We start from the raw sequence: 26,506 nt of genomic DNA on the forward strand, positions 1-26,506 counted from the left end.
TCCAACAGCGTGAGTTGCCTTTTGTTCCCGTAAAACGCAGAGGGGACCCTTATGTTGGCAGGACTGCCCACTGGTCCCTTCCCAGAGGCGGCACCAGGCCCTTGTGGAAGGATACTTTCAATCGCCAGTCGCTGCTGAGAGACTCCAGGGATGCAGTCGAGAACCCCCCAGTCTTATTTTTAGTGACGTCGTGTGGACATGTGCTCCCGGGGCCCGCGTGCCAGCAGGAAGTCAGGCCAGGGCCGCAGGGTGCAGGGAGGCGGGCGGGCGGGCGCCCTGGGGCTGCAGGCGACGCCGGTGGAAAGTCAGGCTGGGGCCAGCTTTCCTGTGCTCCCCAGGTCTGGGACAACAGGGCTGGACTCACAGGAGGAGTGAGGGGAGGGCCGGGACCTCTGCTGGAAGCGGCCGCCTGGAGTGCAGCCAGGGCACGGAACCGGCAGACAAGGCCGGGGGCACGGACCTCAGAGCCGCCCGCGGAGCTGATCCCGGAGCCCTGCCCTCTGTGTCCGCTGGCCTCGCCAGCAGTGACTGAGTACTGGTTAGCCTGACCGTCCAGCTGGGAACTCCGTCCCCCAGAGCGTCCACTTGGATCCAGAGGACCTCGGTACGTCAGGCTCACACGGACCCCTTGTCAGCTGTGCACAGCCCAGCGTGTAGGCTGCCATTTGAGACGTGACCTTCCCGAGCAGCTGGGGTGTATTTGCTGCCGGACAGCACAGCCAAGCCTGTAGGCAGCATGAGTGGAAGGGTCGGGGGTGCGCAGAGCAGAGGCCTGCCCTGCCGTGGTGGGTGCACAGCCGGGCCCCCCCCCCCCCCCCCGGGAGGGAACGCGGCAACCGCCTGGAAGAGGCAGGAAGGCTTCCTCCCCTGTGCCCACAGGTGCAGTGTCAGGGCGACACCTCTAGGTGAGGCAGGCAACAGAATGTGATGCTCTCGTCAGTACGTTATGGGGCTTATTTCTGCTCATCCAAAATAATTGTTGGTTTCCTTCCTTGCTGCTAACCTACAGGATTCCTGTTGTGGCTTCGGTGGTTCTCGTTCAGGGCAAGTGCTCCCTCCACCCGGGGGCCGGGGGCAGTCTGCTCACCACCTGCGGGGGCAAGGGTGCCGCTGGCGTCCTGAGTGTGGGGCCAGGGATGCTGGCAGACCTCGCGGGGCACAGGGCGCCCTGAGTTCTCCCGGCCAAGGCAGGTCTCGGCGGCTCCTCCTCCTCTCCTCGCGGCCCCAGCAAACATCGCACAGCGTGGTGTCAAAATTTTCTGGTATGAACATCCGGGATTCCTGTTCTGTTCTCAGATGTCCTCAACTTCTCACTGGTCTGTTTCATTTTAGCACTGCTTTTCCAACTGGACTACAAAAACACCCTGTTTAGGTCCTGAAATGGAACTTCTCATGTAGACTGACAGACGCGAACAGAGGCAAAGGGCCCACGTTCAAACACCATCGCTTACATTGGTGTTTAAGTAAGATGTACGATAGTGGTAAGTCTATAGCCTAAAGAAGATTGGGATTCACACTCAGCCAAGAGAAAGAGGAACCTGCCCTGGCAGGAGACCCCTAAATGTTTCGTATTTTAAGCAAGTTCGACACGCGCATTCAGGTTTATGAACAGGTCAGGCATGGACTCTGGCTTCTGCATAAACTCAGCCCGGCGTCCCTCATGCACAGACCGTGGGGAGATGAGGGCTCTCCATCCAGATTTTGTGGCTCCATAAGGGTCCTCGGCTGACATCAGGCTGACTGCTGTGCCCTGGGCTCTGCTCCCAACCCCAGCCCCGGGAGAAACCCCATCCCTCGTCCAGACTCGCAGGCAGACAACTCTGGAAAGCTGCTTTGCTGGTGCATGAAGTCTGTGCCAGCGTCTGAATCCCATTGCAGTGAGTTTTCCAGAAACACAAACCAGGGCTGAGAGCACCTGCCGTGCTCACCAGACGTCCGGCTGGGGGCTCATTACTTCTAGAGCCTCCGTTTCCTCATCTGGATACCGTAGGAGCTTCTGCACGAGGTTGCCAGGAGATTCAGATGAATGACGGGTGGAGGGTTTCACTCAGTGCCTGGATACATTTGTGTCTAATAGGTAAGGCTCCTTATTTAGTTTATGCTCTAGAGGTTTACTCGTTAGGCCTTCATGTAGAGATGACTTGAAAAATTAAGCACTGTTCTGCAGTCACTGTATGACCAGCGGGGAGGCCAGCAACACAGAGGGTACCTTTCGATTTGGATTTCTGTCCTGTTTAACCCTGCAGGTCATCAAAGCCATTGTTCATACTGCTTCCTCGGGGATGACAGGGCTTCTCCGGGTCCCGGGACCCCCTTGCAGGCAGGATGTCCTGGGTCCCTCCAGCTGCGCGGTGCCAGCACCAGGTTTGCGGGCTGGCCTGGCCCCCTGGCCGCAGCATCCTTGTCCCACTCTGTCTCCTTCTAGAGTCACAGGCAAGCCTCCTGACACTCCTGTGTGGAATCATGCATCATAAACCAGGAGTCATGAGCTGGATGACAACGTGGGGAAGACCCCTCTCAAGATGCACAACCAGCCCCCTCCCCAAGGGCGTGCATGCCCCAAGGTTGGTCTCTGCTCACAGCACGATGCTTCTCTGGGGTAGGCAGAGTCAGTGCAGTGAAAGGAAGCAGGACTGATTTCATTTCTCACACAAGATTCCTATTACACCGACTGTGGCTTTGTGCTCTAGTAAGCCTTCCTGACACTACCCTTACGGCAGAAAGTGAAGAAGAACTAAAGAGCCTCTGATGAAAGTGAAAGAGGAGCGTGAAAAAGTTGGCTTAAAGCTCAACATTAAGAAAACTAAGATCATGGCATCTGGTCCCATCACTTCATGGCATATAGATGGAGTAACAGTGGAAACAGTGACAGACTTTATTTTTTGGGGCTCCAAAATCACTGCAGATGGTGATTGCAGCCATGAAATTAAAAGATGCTTACTCCTTGGAAGGAAAGTTATGACCAACCTAGACAGCATATTAAAAAGCAGAGACATTACTTTGCCTACAAAGGTCTGTCTAGTCAAGGCTATGGTTTTTCCAGTAGTCATGTATGGATGTGAGAGTTGGACTATAAAGAAAGCTGAGTGCCAAAGAATTCATGCTTTTGAACTGTGGTGTTGGAGAAGACTCTTGAGAGCGCCTTGGACTGCAAGGAGATCCTATCAGTCCATCCTAAAGGAAATCAGTCCTGAATAGTCATTGGAAGGATTGATGCTGAAGCTGAAACTCTAATACTTTGGCCACCTGATGCGACGAGCTGACTCATTTGAAAAGACCCTGATGCTGGGAAAGATTGAAGGTGGGAGGAGAAGGGGACAACAGAGGATGAGATGGTTGGATGGCATCACCGACTCAATGGACATGAGTTTGGGTAAACTCGGGGAGTTGATGATGGACAGGGAGACCAGGTGTGCTGCAGTCCGTGGGGTCGCAAAGAGTAGAACACGACTGAGCGACTGAACTGAACTGAACTGAAGCCTTCCTGATTTGCTCTCTGAAGCATGGATTCATTCAGTCATTTGGAAGGATGGTGTTTCACTGTGAACATAAACCAGGGCTTTGGGGCTGAACTACAATTCCTGCTCCACCTTACACAGAATGAAAGAGATGATGAAAACCTCTGAGAGTTAAATTTCCTCAGCTGTAAAATGGAAGGAGTCTCCACCTCCTGGGGTCCTACATGTGTGTGTGTGCACGCGTGCACACGCGAGTGTGTGTCTCTACACCTAGTATTTTGCAGAATTGTACCTGTGCTTACAAATAGACATACTACATAGATTTATGTGAAGTCATACTTAATTGCAGATAACTTGCTCGAACATTATGAATTCATACCTTGGAAAATACTTCAACTAAAATTTTTATTTCTTTTCCAAAAGAACATTTGCTAGGATAGATACTAATAAACGTATTGGCCATTTAGTGATGGTAATATTTACTTGCTTGACAAGGATTTATCGCCTCCTCCTGGTAGCTTGCAGTCTGCTGAGAAAAAGTGTGTGCACAACAGCTGACATGGTCCACGCAGACCAGAGTGCAGGGCGATGAGAGAGAGGCCCAGTGAGGTCACTGGATCACTGACTCAGCAATGACTGAGGATCACAGTGCTGACCGTTACATGAGGCCACAAAGACAGGCTCTGCTGTCATACTGACGTCAGGACAGCGAGGGCATGGGCGTGGGCCAGGCACTGTGTATGGTGTGAAATGACTGCACTGGCACGACCAGGGCACCGTCCATGTGTGTGCCCTGTTCAGTCAGGAGTCAGCAGTGCTTCAGAGAGCTTGGCAGCATACTCTGTTCTGCACACAAGGCTCTAGGCACCAGAAACACTCAGACATGAAGAAAGGAGCCTCCACTGTTCATGGAGTAGCTCATGAAAGGATGGAGATGCACCCAGAGTGCAACAGAGCTGAAGGGAGTAGTCAGGCTGGGCTTGGGGGAATACAGGGGAGCAACCAGGAGCAGGGCTTGCCTTTTGTACAATGTGCACAGAACTCTTAAATGAACCAGGGAATGCGGTTTCCACGCCAACACACAGATATTCTAATTAATTTTTCATGCCAAGAGACTCAAAGTACTTTGTAGTGATTGGATCAATTCCTGACAGCTACTGGAATTTAATTGCTTTTTTTTCCCTTGTGGAAGGCTGGGGGAGCGTGTGAACTCAGGGCTGTTAAAAGGAAAATGCTCAGGGCTATTCAAGGGAAAATGCCCTGCTCTCTGGTACTAGCACTCAGGGCTCAGAACCAGTGGAGGTGGGGGGCCACGTTTCTAGATACAAGAACAAGTTTCAGCGTTTCCTCTACTTGAGTGTTCTCAGTGTTGCCTTTTTACTCCGAAGTCTGTACGGATGTAGGCAGTTTTTTAACCACTAAATGTTTCAACAACGCATCGTCCCTAATTTTCCAAAAACTTAAACTCTAAATTCCATTATTTTATTTTATATATATTATTTTTTCTGGGGGGATGGGGGGACTAGGACACAAAAGAGCCTGGTCTTTGGCGGGCATTGCGCCAGCGGGAACCTGTTTCTCGCTCGGTGGTGGCGGAGCTGTTGGATTCAAACTCAGTATATACGCAGTGCGAGGGGTCCGGGCCGCAGCCCGCGCCTCCCGCGCCTCCAGCCGGCTGGCCGCGGGCCCTCCCAGCCCTGGAAAGGGTTAAGCGAGCGGCGAGGGCTCGGGGCGGGCGGCCGGGGGCCGGGGCGCGCCGGCGCGCTCCCGAGCACGCGCTCCCGGCCACGGGCTGCGGCCGCTCTCCCGCCCGCGTCCCCGCCTCGGCGCGCTTCTCAGATCCGCCAGCGCCTGGCGAGGCCTCCAGGACGCGGTGAGTGCCGGGCCCCGCCGCCGCGGCGGCCGAGACCGCGCTGCCCGGGCCGGGAGCGCGGGGGGCACTCGCTGGGAGGACTGGAAAGACGGGCCCCGGAAAGACCCGCGGACTCCCGCGGGCGCTCGCGCAGGTGCGCGGGAGGCAGCCCGCCCGCCCCCGGCGTTCTTACAGGTGCGCGGGAGAGGCCGGCGCGCGCGCGTCGGGGACCCCGGCGAGGGCTCCGCACCCCCGGCGCGGGCAGGCGCCGAGTGGAGGGCGCGGAGAGGACCTACGAGGTAGGGGTGGGCCCCGAGGGGCAGGCAGCGGCTAGACGGCCCAGGAGGCGGAGGGTAATTGGGCCCGGGGTCCGAGAGTGGGCACTGCCCGGGACAGGGGTGGCCGCCCGGGCGGAGATGGTGGGCAGCGCGGGGAGACGGCCCGGTGGGGTGTGGGGTCCCGCCGGGCTCCGGGGCGCCTAGTGGAGCGGGCGGCACGGAGACTCCCCGGGCGCTGCAGCCGGAAGCGGGGGGCGACTAGCCCCTGCTCCGTGCCCGTGGCGACCGCCTCCGAGGACACAGCCCCAGGGGTGCCGTGGTCTCCGTCGTTCCCGCCGCGGATCGCGCTTCGGCGAGCGCAGCCTAGCCAGAGCCATCTCGGGGGCGGAGCGGCCTGAACCGGCGGGGAGGAGCCAGGCCCGCGCCCCGCGCCCCGCGCCCCAGGCCGGACGCTCCTTGGGGAGGCGGTCCCGGTCCAGTGGCCACGTTTGTGGCCAGCGGGGCCGGCCACTTCCCGCTCCCAAAGAGTGCCTTGGCCTGTGCTCAGCGCCGGGCGGGCCTGGCTCGCGGGCGGCCATGGCCGGGCCGCGCTGCCTCCGGAGCATCCGTCTCTGGGCGCCACAGGAAGCGGGTGGGAGGGCCCTCCCAGACCTGGGACCGCGGGGGGGAGGGACGTGCCGGAGTGTGTGCGGAGGCTCCTTGCCGGTTCGCCCCCATCACCTCTTCTGACTGCCCTGCGGACCCCCAGGGCCCTCTGCGACCCCCCGGGGGCCCCAGCCGGCATTGCTGGGGGCTCGCGGGGGTGCTGGGGTGGTGCACAGCGAGCGCTTTCTTTTCTCGGAGTCTTTGCCCCACTGACCGACCAGACGGGCCACCAGCGGTGCTTGTCGCTTGGGTTGGAACGTGCCTGACATCACGATGGCCGGGGGCGGGGCGCGAGAAGAAACCGCATTTCAATAAAGACAGCGTGTGGCCGGCTGGAGGGGAGGTTAAATGCATTTCCACGGAAAGCCTCCCGCCGGCTCCCCCAACCCCATTCATGCGGGGGGACCCCAGCCTCCCGGTCAGGGCCGGCAGGGTCCGCCACTCTGGCGTGGTTGCTCCTGTAGCCTTAAGTAAATATAAAAAAATTTCCGCCAATTCTTAGGTTCCTACAAAACCACATCTTCTATCTCCACCCACCCCCACATCTATTCTAAGGGCAAGGAAAAGAACAAATCAATGTAATAAGTTTTATTTCTGCTCCAAGTACTGAAGGCGCCTTGCAGGCAGATTTTAAATCCCTGTGCAGCCCCTCAGTGGGGGTGGGGTGGGTGGCGAGTTCACTCTTCCCAGCCTGTGATCAGGCCGCCTCCCTCCTTTTCGCATCAACCATCAGGTACTCAGCTTCCAATTAGGACTCTTAATGGACCGCCAGTGTTCCCCTGGCTTCTTACCCTGAGCTAATGGTGCCCTATTATTAAGAGTCCTCGATGCCTACCCGGGAAATGCAGAAGGGAGCACTCCATCCCTCAGATTTGCCCAGGGACAGTCCCCTGAATGCACTGTAACTGGAGGTTCCAGCTCTCCCTTTGGGGCCTAACAAAGCAAATGTTTAAAGAAATAAAGTCTTTCCACCTTTTAATGTCAATTGCACAGGATACTGCTGATGATATAATTTTAGAACACAATGAAAAGAGTTCAGAGATTTTGCTTACAGGCCATAAGGCCCTCTTGGGTTTGGGAAGAGGGGAGAAGACAGTGAAGTGTCCGTGGTTCATCAGGATGAGCTGTTGGGGCAGCTTGGCTTTGTGCAGTCCCCTGTGGTCCCAGTGTCTGGGTGTTCCTGGGGCGGGACCGTGCCGGCTGCTGGCTCCAGCGCTGAGAGAACAGAGGGTCTGGGAATGCGGCGAGGCCGTCCCTTCATCCCCGAGCATCTTCCTGGCAGCCCCATCGCTCCGTTTCTGCATGCGCTCACACAAGCTGCCACGCTGGCACCGGGGAAGCACGAGGCCTCCTTTTAGCTCCAAGTCCACTCTCGTCCCTGAGCTGAAACCAGGCGGCGCTCCATGCTGTGGGGCCTCCATCTGGGATCCTGTTTCAGTTTTTTTCTAAATACCAGCAGCATAAATTGTCTGTAATCACAGCTCTGCGGTGAATCTGGAACTACTTAGGCAGCTGTAATGCCCCTCGGCCTCCCTAGTTGGGGGCGCGGTGAACCCAGGAGGATGGCTATGGGGCCACCCCAGAGGTGCCCGCGGGGCTGTCGGGGTGCAGACCAGAACCCGCCCTGTCCCGGCGCGTCCTCCCCTGGTGGCCCTTGGTGGATCTGTTCTGGGGAGTTCAGGGATCACTGTCTCCACTGGGGCCTTGACTCGGGTTTCTCTCTTGGAATTATTGTAATTACTCTAAAATGACAGTGTTGGCACCCGCAGCTCTTTGTGAAATAGTTCACAATGAGCACTGGCTTTTGGGGTAAACCAAGATTTTCCAGGAGTTTGCCTTTGGCCAGCAAGCCAGTACCTGCTAGAAAGAATATTAAAATAAACAGCACTTTGGAAATTGAAGCTGCTGCAAGTCTTATACAATATCTGATGGATTAAAAACCAATTTCTTCCTTTCACAAACATCTATCGAGTGTCTGTCCCACCCAGGTCAGGCTCAGTTCTAGGTGCTGGGAATACAATGGCATTTAAAACTGACACAGCCTCCGCTTCCCCCAAACTGTCTCCCTGCAGCTTAGGTTCTGATACGGTGAAAGTGATGTTAATTCGTGTGTGGTAACAAGCAGGCAGGCAGTGTCTCTGAAGGAAAGGAACAAACCCCTATGAAAGCACCTGACGCAGGGATTGTGAGTTGGGCTCTGAAGGATGAAGCCCAGCAATGGAGGACGGTAGGGGACACCGCGCGGAGACAGCGGTCAGAGACGCTGGCGCGTCAGAGGAGGAAGGCAGGCCAACAGGCACCCCGGCCGTGTCAGAGATTTGTGACTTAATACACGTTTATCCCTCATTAACTGTGGCATTTCCTCTGTAAATTGACAGAGCTTTACACACTAGGCCTTGATGGAGCAGGACGTGGATTAACTTTGGAGAGCTGAGACTGCGTGGCTCACAGAGAGAGACCGTCCGGGGGGGAGGACATGGCCGAGCGTGGCGTAAGCAGGGGTCCCTGTGCTGGGGGGGGGGGTGCCCTCAGCGCTGGCCCTGAGAACCCTTTGTCGTGGGGCCACGGTGCAGACGCGGAGCTGCTGCCTCTGTCCAAGCCAGGGTCGCCTCCTGCTCCCTTTGCGGGCACCCCCCCTGGCCCCCACGACCGGTTCCTCAGATAGCCGTCAGAATGGTCACTGAAAGGCATGAGCCTTGTTCCGAGGCTGGGTGGCCAGTAGTTTCCCATGGGCTGCAGTCCACAGCACAGATAACAGGAAGCTCACTCCAGCCGGCAGGGTTGTCTGATGGCCAACCCACAAACTTAGTGGCTGCTGCAGACTGAGTACCTGTGTGTTCCCCAAATTCACATGCTGCGCCTAACCCCCAGATGATGGTATTAGGAAGTGGGGGGCTTTGGGAGGTGATGAGGTTGTGAGGGTGCAGCCCCCATGATGGGGTAAGTGCCCTGATGACAGAGACCCTGTGGAGACCCCAGCTCTTCCTCCAGCTGAGGACACAGGAGAAGACGCTGTCTGTGAACCAGGGAGCGGGTCTCAGACACTGTGAAGAGTAGTCAGCTTTCCTCCAATCTGCTGGTCTAAATATTAGTCTCAACTAAAAATACCTTCACAGAAATACCTTCTAGACTGGCATTTGAGCAAACACCTGGGTGCCGTGGCCCAGCCAGGCTGACGCATCGCCACTGTCCTGTTCAGACAGGAAGAGCGACACGCAGCGGCCGCTCTGTGGGCAGCCCTGCAGGGCCATCGGACACAAGCGGGCTCAGTTCCAGCTCCGGGAGTGATTCTCAGATGCTCCTGCCTTCTTGATCCTCCAAGTCCTCCTCCCTTTTTCATAAAAAGTGCCTGGTGCTTGCAGCTGAGTGATTTTCTCAGCCTGCCTCCTGGTTTCTTTGAGCTGATTTGGCCCATTGACTCCAAGCTGGCAGAATCTCTTCCTGTGCAATTATCTTAAAAACGTTGTGGGCTTTCTATGGATCTGCTGGGATTGAAGCCATTAGACAGAGGTGTCATCCACAAATCCACTCAGTCCTTTCTCCACCTTGGACTCCCTGCAAGGCCGCTGTGAAAAGCATCCTTAAAATTCCTAGAAGCCTTGTGTTGTTTACCACAAGACCCTTCCAGGGCCTCTGCCTGGTGCCCCTCAGATACCAGGAGGTCTTAAAAGAGATCTGATTGTGCTGCCTAGACTGATCTTGGCTCTGAAGCCCCGTCTGAATTCGACAGTCTTGGAGGCGCTGGGAAGGAGAAGAGCTTCATCTGTGAACCCAGTAAGCCTGCTTCCTCTTTGTTTCCTCCAAATTGCACTTGAAAACGGAACCCTTCCTTCTCCAGCTCCCCTCTTCTCTCAAGTCACAGAGACAGCGCTCAGCAGGGCCCCCCCGGCCCCCCCGGAAGTCTTCTCCGGCATCATCCGGCCGACTGGAGCACCCTCCGTCTCTGGCATCGTGGGGCCGCGGTGCTGCTGAGCCCTGCCGTCCAGGAGCCCCGCTCGTCTGTCCTCGGAGCCCTGATGTGTCTGCCCACTGCCTGCCCCACTGGCTCTATAACTGACCACTCCAGACCTGCCAGCTTAGAACAGCAGGGCTGCCATGCCCTTCGACTTACAGGCTGGGCAATCTGGTGGGGAAGCTCGATGGATGCCCTTAAGGCCACCCACATCTGCTGCCAGCTGGGGCCCCTGGCAGCACTGTCTCTGTGGGCTCCAGCTGGGTCCCCAGAGGCTCTGGATTTCTCACAGGTCGGCACCGGGCCCCAAGTGTCGGTCCTAAGAGCGGAAGCTGTGTGATTGCCATTTTCAGCACAGCCTCCATCACCACAGTGACCAGCGTTTAGGATCTGGGGGCCGGAGCATACCCGTGGGGGGGCCGCCGTCACCCGGGGGATGACCGCCCCTCCTCTCTCATCTCGTCCACGTGGCCGGGCTGCACTGAGGGGCCCCAGGGACCATGAGCCGCGTCCTGCGCCATCCTGCCGCGCCCCCTCCAGCTCCTTCTGCCAGCCGGCGGGGCTGAGCTCCCAGGCCCGAGCTGCCCACCCTGCGGTGCCTGAGTGCAGCCCTCCGCCCGCCCTCCTGCGGCCCGGCTCCCTAGCCCTTGAGGTCCGTGTCCCGCGGAGGCTGGGTGTCCCGGTCCGAGTGCAGGGGCCTCGTGTGTGAAGAAGGTTCAGCCTCGCTGGCCCTTTGGTCTCCGAGGGCGGGGCCGTGCGGGGCAGGGCTGCCCGGCAGAGGTCCAAAGAGAGCACGGCCAGCCGACCCCGCGGGAGGCCTGGGAGAGAGGCCCCGCCCCCGGGTGCACGGCCGTGGCCTGGGAGAGAGGGCCCACCCCCGGGTGCACGGCCGGGAGGCCTGGGAGAGAGGCCCACCCCCGGGTGCACGGCCGTGGCCTGGGAGAGAGGCCCACGCCCGGGTGCACGGCCGTGGCCTGGGAGAGAGGCCCACCCCCGGGTGCACGGCCGTGGCCTGGGAGAGAGGCCCACGCCCGGGTGCACGGCCGTGGCCTGGGAGAGAGGCCCCACCCCCGGGTGCACGGCCGTGGCCTGGGAGAGAGGCCCCACCCCCGGGTGCACGGCTGTGGCCTGGGCCCTTGGCGCGGTGGAGCCCATGCCTGCCCGGTGAGGGCCCGCTGTGCGAGGGGCTTCCGGGGTCGGCTGCGCTGGGACTGGGCCTGCAGATGTCCCCACCCAGCCGGGCTGTGAAGCATCACAGCTGCCCCGTGCACGGGATGTGGCCACCTCCTTGTGGACTTCCAGACCCCAGAAGACGGCAGGAAGGGGCCGTGTGTGTGTGTGTGTGTGTGTGGGCGTGTCACACCCTCCCCAGTCACTACTGCCTGACCTCCTGTGGTGTCTGCCCCAGTGGGAGTGCTGTTTCCCAAAATAGCTTCTTCCTGAGACTGAAGTGATCCCCTCACCCTGACCCCACCACAGCCCGGACTCCACACCCACATGTGGGGGAAATCCGGTGGAAACCAGTATGTTGGCAGCCTTCACCTATAAACTCTGTTTAGGCAGATGTTGGGCTTCCCAGGTGGCTCAGTGGTAAAGAATCTGCCTGCGATGCAGCAGACGCGGGTTCGATCCCTGGGTTGGGAAGATCCCTTGGAGGAGGACATGGCAGCCTACCCCTGGAGAATCCCATGGACAGAGGAGCCTGGAGGGCCACAGTCCATGGGGTCAGAAAGGGTGGGACATGACTGAGCAACTAACACACTGACTTTAAAAGAGTTTGCAAAGACAGCAGGTTAATAATATATTGGGCTGGCCAAAATGTTTGGGTTTTTCCATATAATGTAACAAAAACCTTAGCCAATTTTTTGGCCAGCCCAATAGTTTCCTTGGATTGAGTCTCAAGATCATTTAAATATTTCGTTTTTGCATCCACTTATTCCTGGCTGTCTCAGGACTGTCCTGATGGGAGAGGCCTCTTTGACGCTCACATGGAGGAATTCCCACTGACAGAACGTGTCTGGATTTCTGCTTCCGAAGCCAGGTGTCAACAGTGAGAGACGAGCTGGCATTTCATCTGCCTCCGCATCCCGTCCGCCACCCTCGTTGCTTAGATGACAGAGATCACATGTTGAATTTGGATGAATTCCTCCCTGTAAGCTCTCCACCAGGTTCCTTGTCTCCTGACAGCCAAACAAAAGGCAGTGCTGCTCTGCAGCGGTTTCCAGGCAAGACTCAGGCCCTTTCCCAGGACCTGCTAAGCCGGAGGGGGCGGGCCTAGGTCAAGAGCATCGCTTCTGGGGACCGGCAGGATACCTGAGGACATAGGTCGGGGTGGGGCTCTATTGTTACGTCTTAACCACAGCAAAGCAGGAGAGAGGTCAGAGACAGGGCTTCCTAGCTTGTGATCCATTCATGCCAACAGCGATAAGTGCGCGAGTGCGATTAGTAGGCGAGGGAGTTGGGCTCCAACTTGCCAGTAATGGTGTGTGATCTTGGACAAGTCTCTCTGTATAAAACCAAGAAAATTATAAAGTGTGAGTTTTTATTTAACTTCCCCACATTTCAGTTTGACCTTGACTTTACTCACGTACTCGTAGCACTAAGAATATGGCAACTTAGGAGTCTTGTTACCTAGTGAGTGACTTCGTTATGTTTCAGACTGTGTGGCTTCCACGAGAGTCAGTCGCAGTCCAGATTGATTATTTAATTGATGAATACTGATACACATATGGGATAACATTTTTAAGTTGTAAGTTATAATCAAACGCCATTAACAATGTGATTAAAATACCCATGGTATCCCAGTGAGCTTTAATACACGTTATCATCTTGCCGTTTACACTTCAAATCCTTAGGAAACCAGGTGTTAATACAGCAGGTAGACAACACCCCCCCCACCCCCACCCCCCACCAAGCCCGTCCCTTTCACACTTCCATGAGTGATACAGAGTTTTTGTTTTCATGTTTAAATGTATGTAAATAGTATTACGGCGCTTCCCAGGTGGCTCAGTGGTAAGGAATCCACCTGCCAATGCGGGAGACACAGGAGACGGGTTCAGTCCCTGGGTCAGGAAGATCCCCTGGGAGAGGAAATGGCAACCCACTCCAGTATTCTTGCCTGGAGAATCCCAGGGACAGAGGAGCCTGGCGGGGTGCAGTCCATGGGCTCCCACAGAGTCAGATACGACTGAGCACAAGCATAAGCAGAAAATCGGATTATACGGCATCTTTCTGCAAATGGCAAACCTTCAAAAATTCAAAATTATGTGTTTGGAATTTATTCACACCGATACATGTAGGTTTAGTTCATCCATTTTAATGTGTGTGGCCCTTTTGGCAGTGATGGAAAATCAGTCTGAAAGAAGTTTAATCAATCTTTTTGTACAAAAGGACACAAAGCTCTCTTTCTGAAACAGGAGATGGATTGCGTGGCTGCCCTGTCACCTCCCTCCACTTCTTCGAAGCCATCAGAGGATTCCTGTTGTCATTCGGACGTGAGGGTGGGGCCTGGCCCTGCTCACCCTGGGGCTCCTGGCCGCGCCAGGCTCTCCAGTTTCTGAACTGGTCAAGCTTGTTTCCAACCCAAGGAGTCTGTTCTCGCTTCCCCTGGCCCTGTGTCTGGCTCCCTCCTGCTCTCAGGAATCTTCCCCGATGCCAGTAGAAACCAGGTCCATCAGGCCTCTCACACCCTTGTTTATGTGGTTTGTAATTCACTAGAGTTCGTATAATGATGGCTTAGGCTTGTTTTCTCCCTAGACTGGGAGCTCCGTGGGGGCCGAGGTCAAGTTTTTTTTGTTCCTGTTCCCATCTAGGACCCAGGGCACTTCCTGAAACATTGTGGGTGTTCAGCTATATCCACTCAGTATGTGAACCAAGTAAGTGACAGAATACTATTAATTATTTATCACCGCTGATGGGACTTTAACAGATTGAAGATCTGGGGGGAAGTGTGAATTTGTTCAGCCCAGGCAAGTCTCTCACTTCTGACACCAGCTTTCCATCCCTGGTGGAGAGCTCACCTCTGATTTCAGAGGATGCCCAAGACAGCCTTATCTTACTCAACTGTTGCTCAAAACTGGGTCTCATGGCGACAGGTTTCCTGGTGGGACTGTGGCCCATGCACCTCCTTCCAGCCCCGGTGGTTCCTTGTGGGATCGCAGTGTTCGCAGTCCGTGTCTGCCTAGGTCAACACCTCCCAAACCCGAGCCGCAAACAGAGGCACGTGCTTCTCTTGCAGCGCGTTCTGGGCTTGTTCCCTGGAGGTGCATCTGGAAATCAAAGGTGTTGTTTGTGCTCATATAACTTGGGAGTCCTCCACGTGATGAGTGCACACGTTTATCTCCACCTGTTCTCCTTTCAGTCCCTCGGGGTGTGTGACTCCGCGGAGCACAGGACCGTGTTGTAACGGCACCCAGTTTGGCCCTGTCTGTGATGTCACGTTTGGTGGTGACTGAAGGTACAGGCTCCCTTGAGCCCGCAGCAGCAATGCCTCCGAGTGCCCCCGCTCTAGTGTGCTGACTTCAGGAGTGAGAGTTCATCTCCTGCCAAGGGCTGTCTCGTGAGTCACGATGCTCTGACACCGTGTGTGTCTCTCAGATTAAAAACAAAGACTGGCGATCTGACGAGGGAGGCGGAATGGTGAAGCTCTCCTACAGATCTTCATGACCTGGTTGTCCTGTTGGATTAACATACATCTCATCCCTTCACCCTGGGCATCATCTTACCCAGATGGCTCATTACTGGCAACAGCCAAGGGCACAGAGACGCTTCCCTGATTTTGGCTCTCTGACCCGCGGGGCTTTTCTCCCACATAAACCGAGGCAGTGCTGCTGCAGCAGGAGGACCGTGGGCCATGCCTTTGACAGCACTCTGAGGGGGCAGGGCACAGGGTCTGCACGCACAGGCACATCTGTGTGGGGTGTGCACGCACACACAGCCTTGTGGGGCTCACCAAGGTGTGGGGTCTGCATGCACAGGCACACCTGTGTGGGGTGTGCATGCACACACAGCCTCGCGGGGCTCACCAAGGCGTGGGGTCTGCACGCACAGGCACACCTGTGTGGGGTGTGCACGCACACACAGCCTCGCGGGGCTCACCACGGCGTGGGGTCTGCATGAACAGGCACATGTGCGTGGGGTATGCATGCACACACAACCTCGCGGGGCTCACCAGGGCACGGCGGCAGTTCTGCGCTCGCCCCACAGGTGGAGAGGCCTTTCTGGCCCAGGATGAGGGTCGAGCTCGGGGCAGACCTGGGAGCAGACAGCTCAATGCCTTGTTTTCCAGCCTAAGGAGTTTGGACTTTGCGAACAGCTATTACGTAAAGGCTTTTCTTGACATTCTCTGATTTTACTTCCTCCAGTGCAGCTGTGCCAGAGAGTCAGCCGGCTGTTATTCCCCTAAATCACACCCACACAGACAGCCCCAGCGGGCCCGTTCCTGCCAGACCTGCCCGCGTCTCCATCTGCTTCCCTCTCAGGGCTGGGACAGCCCCCTCCACCAGCATCCTGCCCCCCAGCTGCGCTGGGCAGCGGACCAGACCCACCAGCGTTTTGTAGGCGTCCCTCAGCCCACCTCGCGGATGCGGCAAAGTCCCGGGCTTCACCTTCAAAACTGGAACAGACAGGAAGGACCTCCCTGGTGGCTCAGTGGTAAAGAATCTGCCCGCCAACGCAGGAGCCTCAGGTTTGTTTCCTAGTCCAGGAAGATCCCACGTGCCTAGGAGCAACTGTGCTCCACAACTGCCGAGCCTGTGCTCGAGAGCGGGGGGAACCGCTGCTACTGAAGACTGCAGGCCCGGGGGCTTGTGCCCCACAACAGGAGAAGCCATCGCCACAGCTAGAGAGCAGTCCCCGTGCACTGCAACCAGAGGACGCTGGCACCCTGCAATGGAGACCCAGCACAGCCAAAATACATAATAAAATTAAAAAAAACAAAACAAAACACTACTAGCAGCAGACAGAAGGACCCAGAGCATCGGGCGGGCGCTGGGTGGCATGGATGCTGGAGCCAGCCTGTGGGCCCCGTCTGGCTCAGCCACTTGCCGGGCGCAGGGCTAGTTAATTGTATGAAGTTGGTGAGACTGCTTCACATCTCATTTCCTCTGGTAAAACAGGGCTAAAAGCTACAGCCCCGCAGAAGGGTTCTTGCAAGGGTCACATATGTAACACACACAGCAGCAGTGCCTGCAAGATAGACGAGACAGGCGTGAGCTGGGTCATGATCACTCCTGCACTGAGGTTGCCTTACAGTCTGGCGAGTCCTAGAAACGTCCTTCGTGAAAAGCAAATTAAAAATTACAGTGCTGAAGCCTGGCAGTGTAGACTCAGGTTAACGTCATCCCAGGATTCACTGGCTGCTCACTGTCTGAGTGGGGTCGCCCTGGTGTGTGGGGGTCAGTGGCGGGCAGGGCTCAGGGAGTGGTCCTGGGACCCTACTGTGACAAGCAGGTGGCTGGACACTCGGATCGGACACATGGTGGGCCTGACTCAGAGGACCCCCAGTAGGAATTGGCTACAACAACAGGCGCTGCAGGTGTTTAGATAAACTTCATAAGTCTGTTCACTAATGTTTTTTAAAAAATTGACTTTATTTGAAAGGGAGATTCTCTTTAGCAACCTATATCATGATAATGAAACAAACTTAATTTTAAATGATCTGATGTCCACATTAAGTGCATAAATAATGTCCACATTTGGAAATCATACACAATCTTTTTTTAAAAATTCATATTGAGAGAAAAATTCATAGGAAGAGACTAAAAACTTCTGCTTGGGTATTTACACTGTGGAGAAGAGGTGTATATCCTTCACAGGTAGTGCTACCTAAGTTATATTTAAAGCAGACATGTTCCTATTAAAATATTTTCTCACCAGTAGTCAGGAAGGATTCTGTTACTACCGCACACCCGAACCTCTGCTGACACATCCCTTCCCGTCAGTCACGACGATAGGCGGAGAGGCAGTTGTTCATCTAACAGCCCCCAGAAAGGTGCTTGGGGGAGAGGCCCTTCCTGTGCTACGGTCAGTGGGGAGTCTGGTGGTTTCCTTGCTGTCAGGGCCGGTGCCAGGCTCAGAATCCTCCCAGAGCCTCCGAGGGGGGACTCTGATTCCAGAGCCAAGTGCAACATGGGGAAAAGTCCCTTTGGAAATCCCGGACTTCCAATCAAAGAAACCTGACCTGAGCATCTTGGCAAACCCGCCAATGCCTGTTAAACACAGGACTGTTAAACACAAAATGGGCTGATTCCTTCCCATCCATTTAATGGGTCATTCTGGGGGAGAGGGTTTTGCTCTGAAAGTTGAGTTTCTTGAACATCATTTGGAAAAGGAAGTGGTCCTCTGCTTTCTCCTGGGGATGCTGACTATTTGTCCTTCATGGTGTGTGTGTGTCGGGGGGCGGGCAGGACCTGTCGACCTGCAGAACCTTCCTTCAGACAGTGGGCTGCACACGGGGAGCTGGCATGGACGGGCCTGCTGAGGCTGCTGACCGCCTAGATTGTGTCTGTTTCATCACGCAGCTCTTGCTTAGTGCGGCTATGACAAAATTTCTGCTTTGCCTGATTCTTTCAGGCTTTAAGTGGACTCTGAAGAGCTTTTAAAACACGAGAGTTCCGAACTCAGGCCTTTCAAGTGAGTCCCGTGCCCTGCCTTGGCTTTGAGTCTGTGATGCCTTCCAAGAGGAGAGCCCTCAGGGGTTGGGCCTGTGCACATTCTGATGAGAGTCAGGCCAGAGGAGTAACTAGGAAGTTCTGAAACTCTTTTCCTGGCTTAAAACTAGTTAGTTTTCTGAGGTCCAAGATTGGCCATACCATACAAAGAAAGTGTGAAAAGAAAGAAGCAAGTCAGAGAGCCAGTTCTCTGGTTCTACTTCAGGCATGGATGTGTATACATATATTTGGGTAAGATATGTAAGTATGTGTTACTTTTTATCTAACTTTCCCTGAATGACTCAGCTGACTAAGAAAACACCTCTGGCACTTTGGGAAAAAGCCAGAACTTTTGCTTATAAAATCTGCTGGTTTCCAGTTTGTCATCACATTCCGGTCACCGGGGGCCGGAGTTCATTTCCATCTCAGTGGACACAGCACCTCCCCAGCAGCTCCGCAGGCTGGTGAACAGCTGAGTAAACATGCAGCTCCCCCGTGACCCTCACGCCTGTGGTCAGAGTTTCAGCCCGTCCCCACGCTGCCTTTCCACACTGGACAGCGCCCTGCACGTGGGAATATGCCCCATGGGGTACTGGTAACAGTTTCTGGGCAATAGGGAGGGAGGGAGGTGAAGAGAGAGGAAGGGAGAGGGAACTGAACGTCTAGAATTTCCAACTCTGAGACACTTGTATTTCCTAACACGGCAGCAGGAAAGAGCCAGGTAAACGTGTTTATACACATACATACACTCAGCCCTGCACATTTATAGGGATCAGGTAACAGTATTAAGTACAATTAGCAGAGAATCAGAAGCAGCTGAGGGTAGGTGGTTAGGTGTCACTATATCTGGTCTAAGAAGTGAACACAGCCTGGAAAGATGGCGGGCCTGGCTGTGTGTATCTGGTGGATTTCTCTCGTCCACAGCCTCTTTGTAGGAAAACCAGAGCACAGCTGCCCCACCCCTTATGCCAAGACCCCCTTCCAGGCTGCTGAGTCTCAGTGAAGATTTGGCCAATTTAGGAAAGATAGTTTATTCTTCTGATTCATCTGCAGGTGCTCACCTCTGCCTTCCAAGGAGTTACGTGGGTTTTGTTTTCTGTTTCGTTTCGTCTTGGCTTTCTCTTTGGGGGCACGTGTGCTCTTTGGAGCGTCCTTTCTTGGAGGTTTTCGGAGGTGCAGTGCAGAGAAGGAGCAATTCAAACGGGTTTCAGGTTGGAGCCTCGGAGGCCAAGCCCACACCAGAGCCCTCGCTCAGCACCTTTCTTCAAATACTGGCTCTAACCGAATTTGAGATAGCTGACTGGATCAGGTTTCAGGAAAACTGTCCCACGGCAGAACTGAGGAGGTATCATAGGCTAACTATGCTTTCTCACTGAGAGTTCTTAATTTCACACATAACATCTCATTAGGTTGGAGTTCGGGAATGGTTGATACTGTCACTGATCCTCCAAACCAGCAGTTTTATGGTTCAACCCAATGAATTAATATTTAAGGCCCTTGGCTGAACTGGGTCCTTCCTTACAGGCCTCAAAAATCAGGGGAGGACAAGTCTTTTAATTCCTAAATAGTATTCACTGAAATCTCTCTCCAGCACTGAAAAGCCAAAATCCCCTTCCCACCAAATCTGAAGCCTACAGCTTGTGGGGTTGCTGGGGGCAGATGTTATCATGAAATCGCCTATGGAAAATGCAAACTCAAACATCCTCTCTTTCCCCTGTAAACAGGAACACGAAGAGCTGGTGACATGACATGGAAACACCTGATGTTCCGACAAAGGAAGTCGCAGAGGAAGGCCCCCGGTGGATGAGTGAGGAAGACGGGTCTAGTGTGTGCACTGACTTGTCCTAACGCCCACCTGGAGAGTGAATTACGCACCCCCGCCTGCCCCCAGGTGAACACCGCCGAGCCAGGCCCGCACTCAGCCCTAATGGCGAACGGGGGTCACACACGAGGAGAAAGCTCCCCGGGCGGCTGCCTGTAAAGCAGGACTGAAAGTCAGGGTTGGGAAGCGTGGACCGCAGCCCGGCGCCGAGCGCAGACGCGATGGGATGCGGACGGATGGACGGTGACTCGGGGAGACAGGGCGGGCCAGGTGCTTAGTACCCGACAGCTGGGCCCGCAGAGCGGGACCCGTGCCCAGAGCGGCGGCAGCGGCTGCCCGACCGTTCCGTCCGCCCGCGCGGAGCCCCGACTACACAGACCCGGGCAGACGGCCGCCCGCCCGCGGGGACCGCGCTGGGGTCACAAGTTCAGCCGGGAGCGGGAGCGCGCTCCCGCAGACACACCCCTTTCTCGGGATAGCGGGCGGGCGGGTGCGAGCCGAGCGGCGCAAGAGCGAAAGCCGCTGTGGACACAAGGGAGGTCTGATCGCACACCCGGAGCCCGGAGGAGCCATCGACCTTGGGCAGCCCGAGTCCGGGCGGAGTGATGCGGAGCTGCTGAGGGGGACAGCTGCCCGAGCGAGCGCGCATGGAGAACCCGGTGGTCCCCTGCGTCCTCTACCCGGGCGACGGGGCGTGCGGCCAGGCCGGAGGCCGGGGCGGCGCTCCCGAGGCTCCGGGAGAGGGCAGCCTGCAGCCGCCGGACGCGGCCGAGGGGGAGGGCGCGGCGTCCCCGGCGCAGACACCCTGCAGCCTCAGCGCGTCCCTGTGCTTCAGCTCCGGGGACGACTCCCCGCCGCAGTCTCGCGCCTCCTCCGCGGCGGAGGACGCAGCGGCCTCGCCGCCCTCGTGTTGCAGCGGCCGGCGGGTGGTGGAGAGGCAGTGGGGCGTCGGCAGCTCGGGCGCCGCGTCCCCGGAAGACTCCGCGTCCCCCGAGGAGCCCGCGTTCCCCGGGGAGCGCCCGCCGACCGAGGAACCCACATCCCCGGAGGAGCACGCGGACCCCGCGCCCGTGCCGCCCGGCGTCGGCCCAGAGCACGGAGAGCCCGACCTGCTCATCGAGGTCTCGGGCCGCCGGCTGCGGGCGCACAAGGCTGTGCTGGCGGCGCGCAGCGACTACTTCCGCGCGCGCGCGTCCCGGGACGTGCTGCGGGTGCAGGGCGTGGGCTGGGCGGCGCTGCGGCTGCTGCTGGCCTACGCGTATAGCGGGCGCATGGCGGGCGTGCGCCCAGACAACGTGGCCGACGTGGTGGCCGGCGCGCGCCGCCTGCAGCTACCCTGCGCCGCGCAGCGCGCCACCGACGCTGTGGCGCCGCAGCTGAGCCTGGCCAACTGCTTCGAGGTGCTGAGCGCGGCGAAGCGGCAGCGGCTGGCAGAGCTGCGCGAGGCCGCCTACCGCTTCATGAGCGATCACTACCTGGAGGTGCTGCGCGAGCCCGCCGTCTTCGGGCGCCTGTCTGGAGCCGAGCGCGACCTGCTGCTGCGCCGCCGCCTACGCGCCGGCCGCACCCGCCTGCTGGCTGCCGCTCTCGGGCCGGCCGGGGAGCGCGCGGGCAGCCGGCCACAGAGCCCGTCAGGGGACGCGGAGGGCCGCGGCGAGGCCGCCGTCTACTGTTTCCACGAGGCGGCTGGCGAGTGGCGCGAGCTGACACGGCTGCCAGAGGGCGCGCCGGCGCGGGGCTGCGGCCTCTGCGTGCTCTACAACTACCTCTTCGTGGCCGGAGGCGTGGGGCCCGCGGGCCCCGACGGCCGCGCCAGGCCCTCCGACCGGGTCTTCTGCTACAACCCGGCCACTGATCGCTGGAGCACTGTGCGGCCGCTGCGCCAGGCGCGCTCCCAGCTGCAACTGCTGGCCCTGGACGGCCACCTGTACGCCGTGGGCGGCGAGTGCCTGCTCAGCGTGGAGCGCTACGACCCGCGCGCCGACCGCTGGGCCGCCGTGGCCCCGCTGCCCCGGGGCGCCTTCGCCGTGGCCCATGAGGCCACCACGTGCAACGGCGAGATCTACGTGTCCGGGGGCTCACTTTTCTACCGCCTGCTCAAGTATGACCCGCGGCGTGACGAGTGGCAGGAGTGCCCGTGCAGCAGCAGCCGCGAGCGCTCGGCCGACATGGTGGCCCTGGACGGCTTCATCTACCGCTTCGACCTGTGTGGGGCCCGCGGCGACGCGCCGGCGGCCGTGCCGGCCGGGGGGGTCAGCGTGCTCCGCTACCACTGCCTGGCCAAGCAGTGGAGCCGCTGCGCCTCGCACCTGCGGCCCCCGGGTGCGCCCTCGGGCCTGCAGCCCTTCCGCTGCGCCGCGCTGGAGGGCACCATCTACTGCGTGAGCCGCGCGGGCACCTGGCGCTTCGTGCCGCCCGGGGAGGGCGAGCCTGGCGCCGGCGACGCGGGCCTCGAAGGCAGCTTTGAGCTCCAGTCGCTCCAAACCCCGGCGGACGCCCGGGGCCTGCTCTTCCCCTTCGTGCTCAACTTGCCGGAGGAGAAGCCGGACCGAGGGGAGGAGGGCGCTGTGTAGAATGAGCCAGGTGGTCACCCGGCGTGTCCCTCCGTGGCCCGAGACAGGGAATGCGCCGTGGGCCGAGGTCCCAACTGGGAACCCGGAAGGGCGCAAGGGGAGCGGAGGCCGGGGGAGAGGGTCGGGGGTGGGCGCTGCCCACGGGGATCACTTAGGAGGTAGTGCTTGTCACTACCGGGCCTGGCAAACCGTGTGCAACGCTGCCTTAAGGCCCCCTTTCTACTCTGCATTCCTTCTGCTTTGTTTTGCTTTGCTTAAGGGGGGGGGGGGTGTCGATGGCTTAAGAAGCAGGATATGAGCAAATAACTTTGCAAATAAGATACAACATACCTGAGAAAGAAGGAAACAGAATCAGAGACTGCGCTTCCGGGTGCAGTGGGTGGGCCCTGTGTACCCCGGACGCTGTGGCTCGTCGGAGAGGCAGGCTTGAGTGCTGCGGGGTGCCAGCCCCCTTGTTAACTGCGTGCTGAGAAGGCCCTGGGAAACGCGGGGGGCTCCCAGACTGGAGTCCTAAATGAGGCCAGTGTGAACCATATTCCTGGAAACCCCTGAAAGAAGGTCGTGCTTTTTTTCAGCTTGGAGTTTAAAATCATAACCGATAAATCAAGCTCTTAAAGCTTTTCTAATTTAGTTTAAAAGTTCCTGCCCTATGTGTCAACTCCGAATGTAAGAAGTACTAAAGATGAAATCTTTGATTCCCAATAAGGTCTCCTGTCCAGTGAGCACGGGAGATCCCAGGGGCCCCGGACAGGGGCAAAGGTCCACACACCTGAGAGCAGGTCCCTCTCATCACCTAACTGAGGTGGGCTTAATACTTTCAATTTCAAGGATGCTCATCATTATGTTCAATGTGTAGCAATGATTGACTGTTACTCGGGCTTTAGATCTTTGGTGACTGTTGGCCAAAGAGCGTATCATCAGTAGGCGAGGCTGACAGCGGCCAGGTGCTCGCCTGCTTTGAAAGCAGGGCCGGGGTGCCCAGCCGCTGTGATATTTTATAGTGGGCTTGAAGAGAGTAGTATTCCCCCGGAAAGAGGACTAAAATCCTTTCTTTTTTTGAGAGTTCTAAAGAAAAACATACAGGCATAGTTTGAACCCACCAATTGTGATGTTTTAAATATTAATTCTGTAACTCTGAGGGAAATTCATTTTTACAACCATTATTCTAAGAAAGTGCGGCAGAGTGACAGTGAGCATGTAGACACGAGGGGGAGCATATGTTTATAAGGGAGTGTGGGGCTTTCCTGGTGGCTCTGCGGTAAAGAATCTGCCTGCCAATGTGGGAGACTCGGGTGAGGAAGATCCCCTGGAGAAGGAAATGGCAACCCACTCTAGTATTCTTGCCTGGGAAATCCCATGGACCGAGGAGCCTGAAGTCTATGGGGTTGCAAAAGAGTGGGACATGAATTAGCAAGTAAACAACAGTAACAATGTAGTTTAGCAAATGAACTACTTTTGTCTAATTGTGAGCTCCAAAATACCATTAATAAAACTAACATGAAATTTCACTACTGTAATAGGGCACAAGGATTAAAAGGCAGGGTTTACTATCTATTAAACATTTAAGGATAAAATGTATGTTCATAAAGAGAGGCCAACTGACTTGGATTCTGAATCCAATCCACTTTTTTTTTATGACAGGAAAAGTGCCCATTGAAGGTTACTGGCACAGAAGTCAATGAAGTCATGTGTAGCTTACTGTGATTTCCTCATGAATCAGTGATGGGAGGGAGCCTCCCTGTGCGATCTGTGGGTGTGCGGGGAATAGGTTATGCTTCCTAAAGAGGCAGTGGTCGTTAAAGTGGTCAGTTAAGCATGCTTAGAAATTCAGCATGACTCATGCATGTCCTGAGGACAGGGCTCTGCCGTCTTAGCTGGTGTGTTCTGGGAACTTGTGTGCCTGCCCGTGACCACTCCTGACACCACAGGATGTCTTGGCAACTCGGGTCAGCATCTTAGGAAAAACCAGGCTCCAGATTGCCTGACTTTGTAGGAGCAGACTGGAGACATGGCAGGAGAAGAAGAAGTGAGATCCAAAAGAAACTGTGCTTGTAAAGACACGAGCGTTTCACATGACAGTACATTTTTCTCCAGACTTGCATTACTTATGCTCAATTTTTATTTGAAATGGAACCGAGGTGATATTTTCATTCCTTCAGTATCAAACTCATGAGATATGATCACTGTGATTTTACTTGAGAAATCATTCCTAGGATGCTTACCATTGAAAAACACAGATCCTAAAGTGGGCTTCCAAAGTCAACTCTCCCCATTGGAGATGGGAGACATACTAGCTGTCAGACATGGACAGCCAGACGATGACACACCCCGCGGGAGTGTTTGGATATTATTTCATCCTTGAGTTGAATGAAGGGACGCTTGGCTGAGATGCAGCACCGCTTCCTGTGGGAGCTGGCCCTGAGCCCCAGGGAGTTGTCAAGACAAGATCCCGGAGGATGCCTAAGGAGGGTGGTGGGCTTAGAACCTTGTAGACCACGTTTCTCAAGGCAGTATCACCTAGAACAGGTGCCAGAGGACCTGTGTGCTGCGAAGACCAGTTCATTTTGTTTGGGGGCCAGTACCTGGGGTGTGGGGCCAGTTGGGCCGTGTGCCAAGTACACAAATGGAAAAGCCCCCGGCCCAGGATCCTTCTGCGCAGGAGGGCTGGGCGAGGGGCAGGCCTCCAGGGCTGACGTTCCAGGGCCGGGGCTTGTCCTATTGCTGAGCCTGTGTCCAGCTCTCTGTAGAGAACCAGTTGGTGTAAAAGGATCCCTGCTCTTCTATCGCTTGAATCAAATGAAGGCAGAGCATTTACAACATCTGTAACTCTCATGAAATTAAGAAACCCCCAAACACTGACATTTCCAGACATTTGAAAGAGCGGTGGGGCATTTTCAGGGGAAACGTAATTCGCAGAAGCTTAATCTTTCGGTTAGTTCACAGCAATGACTTTTGTGTTGTGAATCAAGGTTCGTTTGGAACCTGAAGGATTGGGGTGAAGTCATCTTCATTTCCTTTCTGTTTTTCCTGCTGGTTGGGGAGAGCCCTGGTGCCAGCGCCAGCGTGGACTCTGGCAGCTTTATGGGGCTGGCCTGGGACTGCAGTGACTTTATTTCTGCGCCAGTTTATTTTCCTTTCAGAGAATGAATGCTGCAGAAATTCTTTGGCTACTTAGTGACAACAACTCCCGGTATCACTTTTGCTGCTGCTGCTGCTGCTAAGTCGATTCAGTAGTGTCTGACTCTGTGCGACCCCATAGACAGCAGCCCACCAGGCTCCCCCGTCCCTGGGATTCTCCAGGCAAGAACACTGGAGTGGGTTGCCATTTCCTTCTCCAATGCATGAAAGTGAAAAGTGAAAGTGAAGTCGCTCAGTCGTGTCCGACTCTTAGTGACCCCGTGGACTGTAGCCTACCAGGCTCCTCCATCCATGGGATTTTCCAGGCAAGAGTACTGGAGTGGGGTGCCATTGCCTTCTCCAATCACTTTTGCTACAGATACTTAAAATAAATCACCTGGTCCATTTTTGTTACTTTCTGGTGTCAATTTAGTAATTCTTGTAGCCACTGTTTAATTTTTTTGGTCTCTTGGGTAACTCCCTCTGAAATGTTTTGAAATGAAATGTGTTTTTAATTAAGTCTTTGCCTTTTCCTGAAGTTAAGGTGGTTTCAGGATATTATCTGTTGTGACACCTTCCTGGGTCGAAATGTAAACAAAAGTGCTCTTTTGCATTCTGTCTTATTGTAGATGATTTCCTAGCTTACAAAATGATTTATTTTTGGTGTCTTTAAAAAAATAAGTGTTCTCCTTTTCCCCTTTCCTCTGCGACATCATTATTCACGGGAAGATAACAGGAACTAAGGATGGGAAGGGGTCGTGTTCTGGTTGCATCTGAGTGTGCATCAGAGCCACGTTCTGTTTGCTTCCCCGCGTCCTGGAGGGCACCTCGAGGCTCCGGCTCCTAGTGTGGGAACTGGCATGGGTGAGGGCCTCCTACCTGCTTGGTGAACTGGTGTGAAATGAAACAAAAGACCAGATTTGTCCTCCTGCGAGACTCCAGCTCCTCTGAGGCTTTTGACAGCGCTAAGCAGTGCCGTGATGTTGCTGGGTCTTGAAGACAAACAGCCGTCTTGAAGACACAGCTTTGCCCAGCTGATGCTGTACCGATCAGCGCTCATGTTTCGAGTCCTGAGTGCCAACTCCGTAAAACCCTGTCCATCTGCCTGTTTATGCCGAGATGAAATAAATCACTGGGGTTGCTAGCGCTCCTGCAGTCTA

At 56.1% G+C, this 26,506-nt stretch overlaps 1 protein-coding gene across 7 annotated transcripts; it reads left to right on the top strand.

Annotated features, from left to right (window-relative positions):
* Positions 1-5,222: 5,222 nt before the first annotated feature.
* KBTBD11 (kelch repeat and BTB domain containing 11) lies at positions 5,223-26,506 on the top strand. 7 transcript variants are annotated; one of them, XM_070781753.1, is made up of 6 exons: positions 5,223-5,331; positions 12,138-12,337; positions 13,998-14,060; positions 14,546-14,641; positions 15,549-15,871; positions 19,559-26,506. In XM_070781753.1, exon 6 carries the CDS (start codon positions 20,304-20,306, stop codon positions 22,227-22,229), a length of 1,926 nt encoding a protein of 641 aa, XP_070637854.1. In that variant the 5' UTR covers positions 5,223-5,331; positions 12,138-12,337; positions 13,998-14,060; positions 14,546-14,641; positions 15,549-15,871; positions 19,559-20,303; the 3' UTR covers positions 22,230-26,506. The 7 variants fall into 7 exon arrangements, with proteins under 7 accessions (XP_070637854.1, XP_070637852.1, XP_070637853.1 ...); XM_070781751.1 differs by having other exon boundaries at positions 14,546-15,871; XM_070781752.1 differs by lacking the exon at positions 12,138-12,337 and having other exon boundaries at positions 14,546-15,871.

This window comes from Bos indicus, chromosome 27 (assembly GCF_029378745.1).
Source record: "Bos indicus isolate NIAB-ARS_2022 breed Sahiwal x Tharparkar chromosome 27, NIAB-ARS_B.indTharparkar_mat_pri_1.0, whole genome shotgun sequence".
NCBI lineage: Eukaryota > Metazoa > Chordata > Mammalia > Artiodactyla > Bovidae > Bos > Bos indicus.